This window comes from Episyrphus balteatus, chromosome 3 (assembly GCF_945859705.1).
Source record: "Episyrphus balteatus chromosome 3, idEpiBalt1.1, whole genome shotgun sequence".
NCBI classification, from domain to species: Eukaryota; Metazoa; Arthropoda; class Insecta; order Diptera; family Syrphidae; genus Episyrphus; species Episyrphus balteatus.
This window is the reverse complement of record NC_079136.1, coordinates 15,958,106-15,975,169: the sequence shown is the minus strand read 5'-3', so window position 1 is coordinate 15,975,169 and position 17,064 is coordinate 15,958,106. Positions and strand designations below refer to the sequence as shown.

Sequence of the window (17,064 nt, the reverse complement as noted above, 5' to 3'; positions counted from 1 at the left end):
AGCATTTGGCCAACGGCAGGCAGTGAAAAAAGACCCAGGACAATACATCTTTAGGGCGCGAAGCCTACTGAAGAAGAGAAATATTTTTGTTTTAAATGGCATTCAGAGCATAAAAACGATAATTTTGAAATGCACCATGACCTTGAAGGATACTGTAAGCTGTACTGGCTTGAAATCGGCGTCGGTAATAACTGTCATGATTTACGATCAGATCAAATAGAATACGGTGTTCCACTGAATTGAGCGGCTGTTGTTAATTTTGCAGTGATTTATCGATGAAATTATTCATGGTGACCCCTAAATGATTGACTTAATTGTAAAAAAGTGAGTGTGAGAATGAAAAATATGGATGAAATTGCCCCAGCTAAGTGTTCAAAGTATCACAAAAAAACCTTCTGAAGGAACAAATTTGGACATCTATATGTTAAAACTTAAACATGCTCAAATGTTAGAAGAAAAAGTAAAAAAGAGGCATATTACTTGCATGGTATAAAAAAAGAAGGTATGATCATTAGAAAAAACTCAGTATCGAGAACTGTCAAATGAAAGAAAAAAAGATGGCTACTTAGTGTTTTGACAGCCCAGCCCATTGAAATTGTTGTTGTAAACAAATTTGTCTTGGAAATTGTTGTTGCTTTTGACTTTGCCAAATGCCAGACGTCAAAACACTATTACCCCATTTTGTAAGATGGCGGCTCTAATGATCATACCTTGTCTTTTTATACCATGTATTACTTGGAACTACTTAAGAACATGTTCTGAATTCAAGATGTCACTTCCAACGTTTTAAAGAAACAACATGATCATTCAAAGGAACAATTTGAAAAAATACAATTTAATTTTGAAACTGTAATGAAAAAGATGAAACAAGGCTAGAATCTACAACAACTAAGTTGCGGGTTTCTGTATGCATTTCTTATCATGGACAAGTTTGAACATTTTCAAGAAGAAATAAAGCAAAGGAATGTTGAAAGCATATGGCAATGCTGCTTCAAGAATATCTGAATCAAATCAAAAATTTTTAAGTGATCCCGGAGGATCAAATATAAAATTTCAGGCAGCAGGAATTTGATATATTCCAACAAATCAAAGGAAATAAGGGCATCAGGACCTGAAAACCTGGATAAAGTAATGCTATTTTTTCCAAGCAGGAAGAAGAGTTGTTGATGACAGCAGTTAAAAGTACATAGATGTGGTAGAATGTAAGAAGATGGACCATGAAAATAACAGGTATATAAAGTTGTAACGTATTTTGTTAAAGTACATTTTTATGATCGCCAAAAGATTTAATACTCGATATTAAATTAACATAGAACATGTATAAAAAGGAATTTAATGACATAAATGTTAACAGTTATGATTAAGAAACAATTTCGGGTGATTCAATTTTTACAGCCAAAAGAGTAAGGAAACTAAAGCAGTTACGAATAAAAAATAAAAGTAAGACATTAGAAAACGACAGCCAAAAAAGCAAGGAAACTAAAGCAATTATTTATAAAGATGCAGCAATTCATAAGACTACATCGAAAAATTATTCTAATAACAATGTCTATTTAACTCTTCCACCTAGGAGTCAACAAATGGCCGAAGTACCTATCGAAGTAGGTAACAACAAAATAAAAGACATTGTGATTGAAAAAAAATCTGTAGGCGTGTCAATAGTAAGACCTACAAAGAAAAAAATCAAGGTTCTCACAATGAATACACTGGAAACAGAAAAAAATAATTAAAGTCAACAACTTAAACCTAAAATTTGATAACATAGATAAGCACGATGAGTCTGATACAAAAGATTTTAATAACAAAATCGAAAAACGATTGGAAAAATTAAAAAGAATCTATTCTTAAGATCTGTAAGGAATATAACCTCACCCATACGGATTTAATGACACACAAAGTTGTCACTGATTAGTACAAACCTCCTTTCTTTATTAAACCTTATGGACTTACAGAAAGCCAAAAGGAAGAAATCCATAAACAGGTGCAAGAAGGATGACGACATCGTTCGTCCAAGCTCGAACCCTGGAACTTACATTTACTACTAGTTCCAAAAAAGCCTAGAAAATGGAATGGAATGGAAGCAAACGTTGGAGGGTGGTTGTAGATTTTAGGAAACTGAATAACTGAAGCTTATCTATTGCCAAATATAAGCGACATCTTTGATCAATTGAGCAGATCTAAATATTTCAGCACTTTCGATTTGGCTAAAGGATTTCACCAAATCTTAATGGACAAGAAAAATCGATGCGAGACGACATTTATCAATCCCTTTGGTCATTACGAGTATAATCGAATGCCATTTGGTTTGAAAAATGCTCCTGCTACCTTTCAACGTCTCATGAACAATGTTTTCACTGGGTTACAAGGTTTCCATTGCTTCGTCTACATTGACGACATAGTTCTCTATAAATATAACCTTAAAGATCATAACTCCAAACTAAGGAAAGTTTTTAATAAAATAAGTATGCATTAACTTAAACTTCAATCAGAAGAGTGCTATTTTGTTAAGCATGAACTCTTGTACCTAGGACATCTTATTTCTGAAGAGGGACTTAAACTAGATTCAGAAAAAATTAAAGCAGTAAAAAAATAACTCACTTCTATAAATGTTAGAAATATAAAATAATTTTCTAGGTTTTGTTGGATATTACAAGAAATTCATAGAAAACTTTTCCACAATAGCAAAGCCTCTTACAAAGTTGCTAAAGAAAAACTGCTTTTTTAAATGGGATGCCTTCTGCTATGAAGCTTTTAGAGTTCTGAAAAACAAACTGATAAATCCTCCAGTTTTAGTTTACCCCAATTTTAAGAACAATTTACTGCAAGCACAGATGCTAGCGATGTCGGAATAGGAGCTATTTTTCCGCAAGGTTTCATCGGACAAGATAAAACGATTTGTTTTGCAAGTAGCACATTGAATGAGGCGGAAGTCAAATAATACAACCGAAAAAGAATTGCTCTTAATCGTTTATGGCATAACACAATTTCGCCCCTACCTTTACGGTAATACTTTTATAATTTGTACTGACCACAAGCCTTTACAATGGTTATTTGCTCGAACAGATTCTATGTCCAGATTAGCGAGATGGAAAATTTTGTTATCTGAATATGAATATCTCATTAAACACAAACCAGGTAAAATAAATTTAAATGCAGATGCCTTAAGCCGAAACATAGATCAGTAGTATAAATATCGGACTTGAGGAATAAAATGCTCCTCCCTAGTGTAAAAAATGTGCTCCGAGCATCAAAATTGCTCCTAAAGGAGGACAGCTATGACACTGGCTCGTTGGTGTAGTATCATGGGCAGTATGCATTGAGTGTCATGTGTGTGCTTGTGTGTGGAAAAAAAAGGTGGATGAAATTTGTGGGGATTGAAAATGTGATAGGAAATTTCGAATTGATAATGAATGAAAATGTAAGGAAAATGTAAGGAAAAAAAAAAAGTGTTGGTAGAAAACTATTGTTGGGACTGTAAGAATATACTTTTTGGGCATGGGAATAGGGATGGGAAAATTTCATGCATGTTAATTACAACAACTATACAGTAGTATAAATATCGGACTTGAGGAATAGAGCATTTGGGTAAAATGTATTTTGTTGTTGTAAATTGTGAATTTTGGTGTGAATTTAGTTTTCGTGACTGTGAATTGCGGTTAGTGATGTACCTACAAAATTTTTTTATGTTTTTAGCTTGAATATTGACGTGGAGGATGCGGTGTATGTACACTGTACAGTAGGATGCTAGAAAAAAGGGATTCTTGTATGGTTTGTAGGTAGATTTCATTAGAGTATGGGTATATGAGTTTTGTATGGTAATGAGATCATATTACATCAGTGGGAGTTCATTGACTTTAAGATGCATTGGTTGTTTGAAGGTTGATAGTAATTTATGAAAAACAATTTAAGAAATAATAGAAAGGAAACAAATATTTTATGTCGTTTATAATAATTGTGATTTATTAATCCATGAATTGTTAGTCGGTGGGAAGCCGAGCCATTTAACATATACATTGTCTCCATTACTTTTAAGTACTTTTTCCACGAGATAAATATGAGGGTATTTAGTCTTTTGTAATTCTTTTTCGTAAAAACATCCACTAATAGGTTGACCATTAAAATCTTCAAGGAGATATGTTGGCGGGTTGGTTAGGTTTACTTTTCTTATCATAAAAATTTCCGTTGTCCAATTTGGTGTGTAGCCTTTCTCGAAAACGTGTTTGAACTTGCTTATTCTAACATTGTCGCCAACTCTATATTTACCCTGTGGAGCGATTTTAATTCTATTATAAGCTGTAGATAAGAGTTTTTTTAGAGTTTTCCTGATTCACATCGATTGGGCGCATTTTTATAGTTCTATGCATAGAGTGATTGTATTCTTTCAACAAATCATTAATAATGCACGTCCATTTGTAATTACCATTAAAACTAAATTCCTTCCACATTTTTTTTTTTTTTTATGTATATAGGATCCATAGCTCATAAATTTAGTATTTTATGATTTTCTAACGAATCTCTGACATCGAACGAATAATAATACAAATTTTGATAAGGAACTGAATTTTAATAAAACTTTAAAGGAGGATTTATTAGGTTTTACTTTTCTTATATTGAAATTTCCATTGTCCAATTACATAGGTGTGTAGCCTTTTGTTCGAACTTAAATTTAAGTTTCTTATTGCTTCAAAATGATAGCCTTCAATTTTACATCACTGAATCTTTTCTTAAACATGATCGTTCATGCTTATTCAAAGTAAAGTTAGATGCAAATACATATGCCTACATATTGTTAAATGCAGCCAGAAATTTCTGTATAAATAGCTGTTTCAGTTTAGGATGTATCTCATACCGTCGACGATGAATCTCAGAGAAGAACTTTTACAAGTTGAAGAGGAAGTTTTGTTCAAGCCTTGTAAAAAGGTTATTGAATTAAAACAAAATGAAAAATATCGTATTGGTAAACTGAAACGTTGTGTTACGAAATTTGGAGAACGAATTGTTGCTGATTTGGGCGAATTTCAGGTAATTTTCCATTTTTATTTCTTAAAACGTTTAAAAACGTAAATACTAAAGACTTTTTTCTTTCAGACTTTCTTCCCAATGCGATACAACAAATTGTCAGACGCTGCAATAACCGAAATCAATCGAGGTTCATTCAACTTTACCTATTTATGTCCGTTAGGACGAACTGCTAGTATTAAAATTGAAGAAGAACTGTAAATTATTAAATAAACCTTACATGTTCTGAGCATACATATTTTGTTTTTAATTGCCTCTTTTCATTTCATTTGCGTAAAAGTGTTTACTTTATGAGGGGAAGAGTTTGACAGGTTTCAACATGTTTACCTCTGGTTAATCAGCGAAAATAAATTAAACTGAATTCATACAAAATCAATAGTATTTAAATATACTTTTAAGGTTTTTATATTGGGCATGTAACAAGTTATTAAGGCGAGAAAAGCATATTACAGTTTCAAAATCTGTTTGCTAGCTAGAAAACCATAAAATACAAACTTAATAGCATTTTTTCTTAAAAAATCATAGATACTAAATTTATTGGGTCAAAGGATGGTCAGTAAATTTAAAAAGAATAAATTATAAACTATCTTCACGTATACCATCATCATGTAAACTTACTTTTTAAGTTATGAGGCCACTAGAAAATCAGAAATATAAATATTTTACCAAAAGTAATATGTGTCAATTTTTAAAGCATGATGAACATCAGAAAATCCTAGATGAATAAATTATGATGTATACTTATCTACAGTACATAGTCAGAGATTCATTAGAAAATAATAAAATACTAAATTTATGAGGTGTAGATTACTTACTAAAGGGAGTCTGATTATCTACTAACTCGGTTTTGATATTCAAGATGTTTGAGCTATATACAAACCTAGCTGATATATTCAAAATATTCTTATTCTTAAAGAATACCTCGCCCCGGTATGACCAAGTGTTCAATTTTGTTTACTTTAAAAAAAAAAAAAAAAACCCAAAAATCAATTCAATCATGAAGTCGTTTTTATGTGAAGTTTGCGGAAAATCGTTTTCCAAAAATTTTAATTTGAAAAGACATATGAAAATTCATACGTCTTTAAGGGAATCGGTTAACGGTGAAAATAAAAACTTTTGCTACGTGTGTGAAAAAAGTGTTAAAAAGGGGCAGTGGATTGATCATGCTAAAACCAATACTCATTCGGAATTGGTTAAGCAATTATTTGAGAAAATGGATGGCTCGAAAGAAGCTGCCCCTGCAAAAAGATTATGTGTGGTGTGTGATAAAAATGTGATCCCATGTCAATGGAATAACCATTTGAAGAGCAAGGCACATTTAAAAATGCAACAAGAACTTTTATTTGAAGACAGTTCTTTGGATCATGAAATCTTCCAAAACGGTGATTGCTCGACTCAAGCTGGACCAGCGAAAACGCGTTGCGAAATCTGCGAAAAAGATGTTATATTTTGTCAGTGGGATAATCACTTAAAAAGTATTGAACACATCAGTTTGATAGAGGCCATGTTTTCGAACGCAGAAGAAACTCAGAAGTCTGCAATAAAATATTGTGATGTGTGTGAGCTGAACATCAATGCAAGAGATTGGACAAACCATGTACGGCGAAATGTCCATAAGCGACTTGTTGCAGAACTCCTTTCTGATGACTTCCTGGTGCTGAAAAGTTGTTTCAATGGGAGAGTAGAAACTCTCATTTATAAAAACAAGAGTGAAGAAAACCTAAGTCCCCCTGAGTTTCTCAATGAAGCAGAGTCAGCAATTCTAGGAAAATTGAAAGATCACCTGGAAAAGTTGCAAAGTGTTAAGTTCAACTTAGAATTGTTTGCTGAGTATATTAAATTTACGTCGGAGGATGAAATGGAGCTAAGTCTTAAAAGTTTCAACACAAAAATGGAAATTGCACTTGAAGGCAGTGATATAATTTCTTCATATAGGAATATGATAGATGAAATTGACACGAAAATGCAAGAATTTCAAGAAAAAGACAGTGGATGGGCCTTGCTGCGGATATGTCACGTGGAAATAAACATAAATCAATACACACCAATCAAAGGTTCAAGACATATACCGTTGCCTAGTTTTCTTTCTAGAAAAAGAGCCTGTATAAACGTTCACAACACTGATGAGTATTGTTTCAAATGGGCCATCATCTCAGCACTTTTTAGCAAAGGAAAGAACAATACCCATAAACCTGAAACATACAAGATACGAGATATCAGTTCACGAACGATTTATAAAAATAACATCAGAATTGATTTCGCTGATCTGCAATTTCCTTTAAGACTTAGCGATATTTCTAAGTTTGAAACACTAAACCCTACTTTAAGCATCAATGTGTTTGGATTTGACGATGAGAAGAAGATAGTAGTAGGACCCTATTACATTACACCACAGGAGAAGAGAAATCACATCAATCTAATTCTCTTGCAAAACGAGGGAATTTCGCACTTTGTCTGGATTAAAAGCATATCAAGGTAAGCTTTATTGCAATTATAGATCTGATTATTACCTATTATTAAAACATACATTTTTCTAATTTCTTTAAAATTTTTTATTTTTAGACTTGTTTCAACGCAGGCGAAAAACTACAGAGGAAAATCTTGGTTTTGCAACACGTGCTTGCTAAGATTTATATCTGAAGAAAAACTGATGACGCACAAGGACAACTGCTGTAAAATGGTGACAAAAATGCCCAACGACGATAAAAAGACTGTATCGTTTGAACATTTTGAGCGGAAGATGGACGTGCCTTTCACAATATATGCAGATTTCGAATGCATCCTCGAGGAAGTAGGATCCCCAGGTAATGCTAGTAGTAGTAGTAGTATTAGTAGTAGTTTAAATATTCAAAAACATATCCCATGCGCAGGTGCTTACTTTATAAAATCTTGTGATAGTTCTCTCAATAGATTTAAAATGTTTAAAGGCAGCAATTGTGTAAAAGATTTTGTTAGTTCTCTGATAAAAGATTGCTATGAATTACATAAAAGAAATTCTAAACCCATGCTACTTTTATCAGAAATTGATTTAGAATATCAAAGAAATTGTCCATTATGTCATATCTGCAACAAAGAGTTAGGAACAGATCGAGTTGCAGATCATTGTCATTATACAGGCAAATATAATGGCCCAGCGCATAATAAATGTAATTTGATTTACCAAAAACCTAAATTTTTCCCAATATTGTTCCATAATTTCACCGGGTATGATTCGCATTTACTTATCAAAGAACTTGCTTCATACAACGGAAATATTTCTTGCATTCCTCTTAATAAGGAGCGCTATATTCCTGTTTCAAAGACATTACATACGTTTGATAACAGAACTATAGAACTGAGATTTTTGGATTCTCTACGTTTTATGCCTTCTAGCATTGATTCCCTTACAAAAGACTTAACACCAAGTGATTTTAAATTAATAAGATCTAATTTTCCAATTGAAGAAGAGTTTAAGCTTCTGACAAGGAAAGGTGTATTTCCCTATGATCATGTAAAAACATGGGAGAGTTTAGAGGAAAAAACCCTTCCTCCTCAAGAGTGTTTTAAAAATAAATTGACTGGTGAAGCTTGCTCCGATAGTGAATACAATCATGCTAAAAAAGTATGGACAGTTTTTAAATGTCAGACTCTTTCAGATTATATGGAGTTATATTTAAAAACTGACGTTCTTCTACTAGCTGACATATTTGAAAATTTTAAAATTATTTGTAAAAGTATTTACGAACTTGATCCCTGTCATTATTACACAGCACCAGGGTTATCTTGGGATGCAATGCTTAGAAAAACCCATATAAAGCTGGATCTTATTCAAGACATTGAAATATATAATTTCATAAAGAAGGGTATTAGAGGAGGCATCTCTCAATGTTCACATCGCCACTCAGTTGCCAACAATAAATATATGCAAAACTATGATGAAACAAAAGATTCACAGTATTTGATGTATGTTGATGCCAACAATTTATATGGGTGGGCAATGTCTTGTCCTCTACCTTATTCATCTATTAAATGGGTTAATAATATTCAAAACATTGATTTAATGAATATTTCAGATGACTCGGAAGTCGGGTATATATATGAAGTAGACTTAGAATACCCAGATTCCTTGCATGAATGTCATAATGATTTACCATTTTGTGTGCAAAACAAAAAAGTAAATCAATCAAAGTTTTCGAAATTAATAGCAGATTTAACTCCAAAACAAAATTATGTTATACATTATAAAAATCTACAACAATGTATTAAAAATGGGTTAAAACTCATTCGTATACATAGAGTTTTACAGTTTAAACAATCTAGGTGGCTTCAAAAATATATTGATTTGAATAATCAACATCGCACCTTAGCTACGAGCGATTTTGAGAAAAATTTCTTTAAGTTAATGAACAATAGTGTTTTTGGGAAAACTATGGAAAACGTAGATAAAAGAAAAGATGTTAAGATTGTAACCTCTTGGGGGAGTCACAAAAAACGTCTAGGAGCTAGAGCTTTAATAGCAAAACCGAATTTCCATAGTTTAACTAAATTCACTGATGAAATGACGGCAATTCAAATGAAAAGAGTTAATACTTATTACGATAAGCCGTTGTACTTGGGATTTTGTGTGTTAGAGTTTTCTAAATGGAAAATGTATGACTTCCATTATAGCTATATGCAACCCAAATATGGTAATTGTTTAAAATTAAACTATATGGATACAGATTCATTTATATATACAATAAAAACTCACGATTTTTATAATGATATTCAACATGATATTGATTCATATTTCGATACTTCTGCATACTCAGTTGATAATCCATATAATATTCCAATAAAAAATAAAAAAGTCTTGGGTATGATGAAAGATGAAAATTCTGGGAAGATAATGAAGGAATTTATTGGGTTAAGATCGAAAATGTATTCTTATTCTGTTGAAGAAACGGAAGTAAAAAAAGCTAAAGGCGTCAAGAAAATAGCATTGAATGATATAAATTTAGCCAGCTATAAGGATTGTTTGTATAACAAACGAATTTTTCATGGTGAAATGTTTGTTTTTCGATCTTTTGCTCACCAAATCTATACACAACAGCTAAATAAGATTGTTTTAAGTCATCTTGATGATAAGAGATATATAAGGGAAGATGGAGTAAGCACCTACGCATGGGGTCATTATCAAATGAATACACATTAAAAACAAAAAAGAAATATTGTTAATTTTAAGTAAATTATTTTTATTTATTAACCTATTTATATAAGAAAAAACAAAACAAAAAAATGTTAAGCTTAAGGAATTTTTAAAATAAAGAACATTAAAAAAAAAAAAAAAAAATTGTTGCTTTTTATTTCACATTACATTTTTAGGAAAACTTTAGATTCTGGCTGCATACAAAATTATTAATTAAAAATACATTTTGGAGTGCACAACACTTGTTATGTGATAAACATCTTCTCTCGTTTGTAAAAAGAAGTTTCAAGTCTTCAAAACTAGGACAATTGTAATCTTCGATATTTATAACGTCTACGTTTTCATTTAACATCTCTTTTATCAATTGAAATTTTTCGTTGCCCTTAACACAAACGACACGATTTATAATTTTTTCTTTAAGAAATTTCTTTACTTCATTATATTTTGTGAAGCCGCCATTCCAATACAATCCATGATGGTTTTGATATAGCCATTTTGCTTGTCTTTGCAATGATGTTGGTAAGTGCTTAAAATCAAAAGGGGGCGTCGTTATAAAGTGATGATGATTGCCGTCATGAAGAATAGCTATTTCCTTAACAATTAACTTGTTATGAGGTCCTCTAAACCCTTGAATATCAATTATGAATACCATTGTTGATTTTGATGTGTTCTTGTTTAAAAGTTGTATTGAACTAAATCAGCTAAATATTACGGGATACTATTTGACTAAGAGGATTGTAATTTATAATTCGATCATGCAGCATCAAACAATATGCTGAAGTATTAGGAGGTAATACTTTGGTTGTTTTAATTTCTAAACGAATGTCAACAGGGCCAGTTTTAATTATTTCACTCTGATGTCTGCAATCAATCACAAAAATAGGAGCTTGCAACTTAAAGAGCTCTCTTGTTAGCAGTGGTTCAGATACTAAGCTGTTATAATATTTTCTTTTAAACTCACTGTACATTTGGTAAGGAATGCTTAAGTTGTTTTTCTCAAATGATATATTTTGATCTTCATAAGGGTAAACGTCAGAATTTAAATATGCCTTTACGTTGGTAACGTTACAATGATCAAAATAGGTAGGATTCTCTTTCAGTTGATTTCTCTTGTTAGTTTGTAACGCAACAATAATGTATCTAGGTTTTTCAACTTGTGAAGTGGTCTTAACATTCCAGATATGATGGTCACTTGTAGGTAGGGCAGGATATTCATATAAATCCCAATTACGAAATGCAATTTTCATAGTGTCATTATCATTTATAGACTTGAATAGGTTCAATTTCAAAGAATCAGTAAGGTGAACATGCGGAACTTTCCATTGAACTTTGAGTAACGTTATCCTCGCTTGTTCATCTGCATCAGCTATTAGTGAATTTTCATCAGTACGAGAACGGGTTAGAATTAAGTCATGTCGAGCATTAGGTATTATTTTTTTGAAATCCTCTGCAAAACCCAAAAGTTTGTTTAGCGGCAAACAAAAATTAAAATATAATCCATCTAAGTTTAATGAAGAATTTGGACACCAACCTGCATTATACAACATAACACTTTCATTTTGATTCAAAGAAATATAATTTTTTATAGAAGTTGTGATTCCAACATTACGATTACTATCTATTTCAATACCATTCAGTTCATATCGGATCTCATCAAATAGAAATGCTATACAATTGTTTACAAGTTGTGTCTTTTTGACTTCCGATCCATCATTTTTCGATACAGTCCCCTCAACATAAATGTAACTTTCCGAAGGTAATATATTGAGATTTTGATGTTGCACGCAGATGTGGATGATGTCATTTTTGCCGAAGTTGTTTAAATACGGGGAATAGGAATGATATTCGTATTTTGAAATACTATCATCAAATGTTGGTTCTTGAAAAATATTCAGCATATCTTACTTTGTTGAATTGAATTTATTATTTTCTTTTCTTCAATGTGAATCCTAATGATACTAAGAATGATTTGTTTTCTTTTGATAGTGATTGTACTTTCTCTTTAGGAGTTATCGAAGTATTGATTATAGATCTCGGTAAACCTGGTCTTTTATAGAAATTACTGGAATCTGGGGCAGTATTATAAACTATCATTTTTGATGATTAAGGTGTAATCGAATGGTTACTAATTCACCTCGGAAATTAATAAGGTTTCCTTCTTGATCTAATAAATTTATTGTAATTGAACTTATCTTCTTCACGTTCACTGGTAAATAAATAACATTTTTAGGCACCTCAATTATTTTATACCCCGGACTGACTTTGATTGAAAATTGATGAAGTATATGCGCAGGTTGACTATTTATGAATGTCCCATCAATTAAGTTGCATTCAATTCTCACTGTATTGACACGATTGATATCAACGTATAGATCTGATTCATGCATTTGTTTTGCCAACAGTTTTCTTTTACTGAACCCTAAAAGTGAGCCAATCGAATAAGAATGTGAAAAATCTATATCTTCATTGCAGTATATTTCACATTTCAAAGTGTTGTTATTTGCTCTGATTTTTACAATAGTTGTTTTATTTTTCTCTTTAAGACCTTCTTGAATATAATTATTTATATCTTCAATTTCGTAAGAGCCAATTGGAAGAACTATTACATCAGTACCAATATGAAATAAATTATTCATTACATCTACGTTAGGTATAGAGTTGTATGTCTGGAAATCCACTAATCCACACACATAATTTGAGTCTAATATTATCGGGGGGAAATACTCTGTTGTCAGAGAAGACTTGTTTCCGCTCAACGTAAGTGTTATCGACATTATCGGTGTAATAGAAATGAAACAAATAATGTATTGTAAAGCTTATTTATTTTGATTTAACAGAAACTCTAAGCATAAGTGACCGCAATTAAAAGTATTAAAACTCTGTAAACATTTATGATTGTAGTAAATATTACATTCATGCAAGTATCTTACTAATTCCTGGGGAGGTCTTAGATTACCGAAGCTATCAAAATATTTTACATTATTTTTGTTTTTGTTATATGCTACCCAATGTGTACCACTTCCGTTATTATTATCTAAATTTATGATTCCATTTTCTATTCTAAATGGTTTATTCGGCAATGTATCCCTCATAAAAACACCTCTGAAATTCGGAATATAAGTTTTACCAAAATTAAGTATATCTACGTTAGTAAGTGGACGGTTGGGTAGCATTTTTAATAGTTTTTTGATTCTAGTGAACTTAAAAATAACCCCAAACCAGTTTTATATGGCTTAAGATAAAGACCCTTTCCTTGCTTAAGTTTTATAGTTTCCATAACTTTATTGTGACGTTTATTTTCCTCCAATTGTTTTCTTCCAATCTTTGAATCGTTTATAGCTTTCGCCATTCCTGCAACGCCACCAGTTAGAGAACCTACAGCAGATAATCCTGCTAAGATAGGAAGCAATGGTAAAAATCCTCCAACTTTTGGAATCGGTATTACTCTAGGTAATGTTATATTCCTCCGTTTGTTCTTAATAACTTGTCTAGCTGCAGTTAAAGCAGTCGATGCTAATTTATTTATGTTTTCAGTTTTCGAATTTTTGATTGCCACTTTAGCTTCTTTGACTGCATTTTTGAAGAAATTAATTTTCTTTTTCCTGGGGCATTGACGACGGTCTTTCTTTGTCTTAGTTTTTGATGATATACCCATTCCAAGAGTAGATTTAGCCTTCATCATGTTAGTAACTAAAAGACTATTTAGTTTCTCTGATAATGTTGAATCCTTAGCTTTGAACCTCTGCCAGGATTTCTCAGATAAAATTTTATCGGCTGAATGTCTGTAATTTAAATTATTACTTTTACTATATGCTATATCGTGTTCACGACAAGCTTCATCTAATTGATTGATCCCCCGATCTCCTCTAGCAAGACGCTTTTCAAGTTTGGTTCCGGGTCCACAAAAATTATAAGATGGGAGATGTAATTCAAATGGAAGTTTGTTTATTAATGAGTTAATCAATCCGTTTCCCTGAACTGAGTTAGTAGAACTAAAAGTTGATGTTCTTAAATCAATCATTATATAACTAATGCTTAAGACGTGGGGAGTGATTATGAAACAATGATCATAAAACACGAAGACTTATATGAAAAGCTTCATTCAATAAAATGAAGTTCGTAAGGCAGCAAGAATCCATTAGCATTCAAAATTTTGACGGAAATATAAAACAAAAAAAGAAGCATGGAAAATTATTTCCTAATAGTATTCGAGGAATAATTGTAGGTCCATCTAATTGTGGAAAAACTAATGTTATGCTAAGCATTCTTTTAGATGTCAATGGTTTAAAGTTTGAAAATATATACCTTTATTCAAAATCATTGCATCAACCAAAATATGCATATCTAAAAAAGGTTATAAAATCAATAAAAGAAATGCAGTATTATGAATTTTCAAATAATTGTGAAGTTATGTTGCCTTCTAAGGCTAAACCCAATTCAGTTTTCATATTTGACGATGTAGCTTGTGAAAAACAAAATACCATAAGAGACTACTTTTGTATGGGTCGACATAGCGGTGTAGATAGCTTCTACTTATGCCAATCATATACACACATTCCAAAACATTTGATTCGAGATAACGCTAACTATATAATTCTTTTCAAGCAAGATGATCTTAATTTGAAACATATTTTTAATGATCATATTAATTCAGATATGACGTTCAAACAGTTTAAAGAGTTGTGTTCAGAATGCTGGAAAGAATTGTATGGGTTTTTAGTTATTGATAAAGATAGTTGCGTTAAAAATGGACGGTATAAAAAATCTTTTAAAGAAACAGTTATTTTATAAATTGATACAGTCATGAAACTGCTTTTCATATTAATACACCTATCTTAATATTACCTGTATTATACTGCCTTGTATTGAACAGCCCCTGTATTGAACAGCCCTGTATTATACTGCCTTGTATTGAACAGCCCCTGTATTGAACAGCCCTGTATTGAACAGCCCTGTATTGAACAGCCCTGTATTGAATAGCCCTGTATTGAACAGACCTGTATTGAACCGCCCTGTATTGGACTACCTATTCTTCAGATCCTATTAGAAGTAATCTAACACTCTAAATAGCTATGGATATGAATATAAAAACACTGAAAAATCTTATAAAAACAAAGGAGGCTTTGAAGAAAAAGTATATGCTTCTCAAAACTGGAAAATACATAAAGGACTTAGAAACTGAAAACACGTATAAACCAATTGTTGAACCCTTACGTAAAATCGTTAAAAATTTTGAAAATAGTGAAACCAAGAATCGCGAGTTAAAAGAAATAAAATCATCCGCTGTTAAGCGTCGTCTTCAATTTAAAAGTCCCCCAACAGAAGAAGCTGAAGCAATTGAATATGAAAATAATTCTTCAGAAGGAGATTTGAATTTACCTTTATCGAATTCGATGACAGTTGATGAAGACACATCATTTAAAACACCTTCAAATAGCTTTAATGAAAGTACTCCGATCAACAGATCGTTGATTTCAAATTCACTTCATGATAAAATCTATGGTCCGTACTTTGATGCTGAATCGAATTCAAACAAATTGGGAAGATCAAACTTTAAAATAAACGATGAAAACAATATTATAATTGATGAAGAAATTTTCTATGGAACTGAGGGTCTTCTTGAACTAGTATTGAGCAAAAATCCCCGAAAGAGTATTTATAATACTGAAGATTTAAAGCAGTATCAAAAAATATTACAAAAAACATGCGCTCATTTGAGAAATCATGATATAAATTCACAGGTTAAAGGTAATAGAGGACAAAAATATAAAAAAATTATTAAACCTTTGATTCAGAGTATAACAAAAAGTAAACAAACAAAAGTTGGAAATGCATACATGGATATGGATAGTTCTCCTACAATGATCTATTCAGCTAATCCTATTGATTATGTATATTGGGATAACCCAAATGAGCTTGTAGATAGGTTGAGACTTTTAATCGCATCTGAAACTTCGGGGCATAACAATCATAAAAATGAAATAAATTCAATCGTGGAAGAGTTGCGAGAACAAAATATAATTTATTAGCAAAATGAGTGTTGACAAGTTCGGAAGAAGCTCCAGCAAATTTCAAAGAACAATCGTTGGTCCTCAAGGTCCTCCTGGTGATGGATTTAAGCAAACTGAGAATGGTGATTTTGATATTGAAGGAAAATGTCTGCATAATATCGGAAGTCCAACAATGCCTCATCAAGCAGCAAACAAAGCATACATAGATGATGAAATAAAAAATAAGGAACAAATATTAAAAGAGTACATTGATCTACATATTTTCAATACAATCCGTCTGTTGAATGATCTTCGAGAGTATTTTCTACTTGAGATAGGAAAAATTAAAGGGAATCAAGAAGCGGAATCAAATTATTATTCATATAAGACAGAATAACTAACAAATTATACATTCAGTTTTTATTTGTAAACCAAAGCGATACCATAATCATGTCTAATATCAATATATCATTAATTTTAGATGAAATTTTGACTTTTTTAAGGCTTCATAAACAATATTTGCTTGAAGAACATCATGAAGAGTTTCTGAGAAATATTTCATTTTTTAGTAATTATAAAAATGTTGATCGAGTAAAATCTAAGTTTGGGTGTCACTTTACAAACTGTTCGTGGTCTTCAAATACATGTAAGGTGGGACCAGATACTTGTGGATGTTGTTTGATTGAAACCCGTTTAATAAGATTAAGAAAACTAATGTTACTGTACCATAGATTAAAATAAATGTTATTAAGCCCACATATAAGTGCGCATATAAAACCATAAAAATTGAGTTTTCTTTCATTCTTTTGAAAAATGAGTAAACGACAAGTTGTTGAAGAGCTTCATAGGTCAGCAAGAAAGAATTTCAACCGACGAAGAGTTATTATC

At 31.6% G+C, this 17,064-nt stretch overlaps 3 protein-coding genes across 3 annotated transcripts; all 3 read left to right on the top strand.

Annotated features, from left to right (window-relative positions):
* Nucleotides 1–4,468: 4,468 nt before the first annotated feature.
* Nucleotides 4,469–5,945, top strand: LOC129913236 (uncharacterized). The gene is made up of 2 exons (XM_055991820.1): nt 4,469–5,022; nt 5,089–5,945. Exons 1-2 carry the CDS (start codon nt 4,837–4,839, stop codon nt 5,218–5,220), a joined length of 318 nt encoding a protein of 105 aa, XP_055847795.1. The 5' UTR covers nt 4,469–4,836; the 3' UTR covers nt 5,221–5,945.
* Nucleotides 5,946–6,004: 59 nt separating this feature from the next.
* Nucleotides 6,005–10,310, top strand: LOC129913233 (uncharacterized). The gene is made up of 2 exons (XM_055991817.1): nt 6,005–7,494; nt 7,582–10,310. The coding sequence occupies exons 1-2, from the start codon at nt 6,017–6,019 to the stop codon at nt 10,190–10,192; spliced, it is 4,089 nt and encodes a 1,362-aa protein (XP_055847792.1). The 5' UTR covers nt 6,005–6,016; the 3' UTR covers nt 10,193–10,310.
* Nucleotides 10,311–15,258: 4,948 nt separating this feature from the next.
* On the top strand, nt 15,259–16,215 carry LOC129913576 (uncharacterized). The gene has a single exon (XM_055992324.1). It carries the CDS (start codon nt 15,259–15,261, stop codon nt 16,213–16,215), a length of 957 nt encoding a protein of 318 aa, XP_055848299.1.
* Nucleotides 16,216–17,064: the final 849 nt, after the last annotated feature.

What these genes read in the sequence shown, in the direction of transcription:
- LOC129913576 (XM_055992324.1), top strand. Translation starts at nt 15,259, where the DNA reads ATGGATATGAATATAAAAACACTGAAAAATCTTATAAAAACAAAGGAG.
- LOC129913233 (XM_055991817.1), top strand. Translation starts at nt 6,017, where the DNA reads ATGAAGTCGTTTTTATGTGAAGTTTGCGGAAAATCGTTTTCCAAAAAT. An exon ending in TGGATTAAAAGCATATCAAG is followed by an intron (nt 7,495 to 7,581) that starts GTAAGCTTTATT and finishes TTTTATTTTTAG; the next exon opens with ACTTGTTTCAACGCAGGCGA.
- LOC129913236 (XM_055991820.1), top strand. Translation starts at nt 4,837, where the DNA reads ATGTATCTCATACCGTCGACGATGAATCTCAGAGAAGAACTTTTACAA. An exon ending in CTGATTTGGGCGAATTTCAG is followed by an intron (nt 5,023 to 5,088) that starts GTAATTTTCCAT and finishes TTTTTCTTTCAG; the next exon opens with ACTTTCTTCCCAATGCGATA.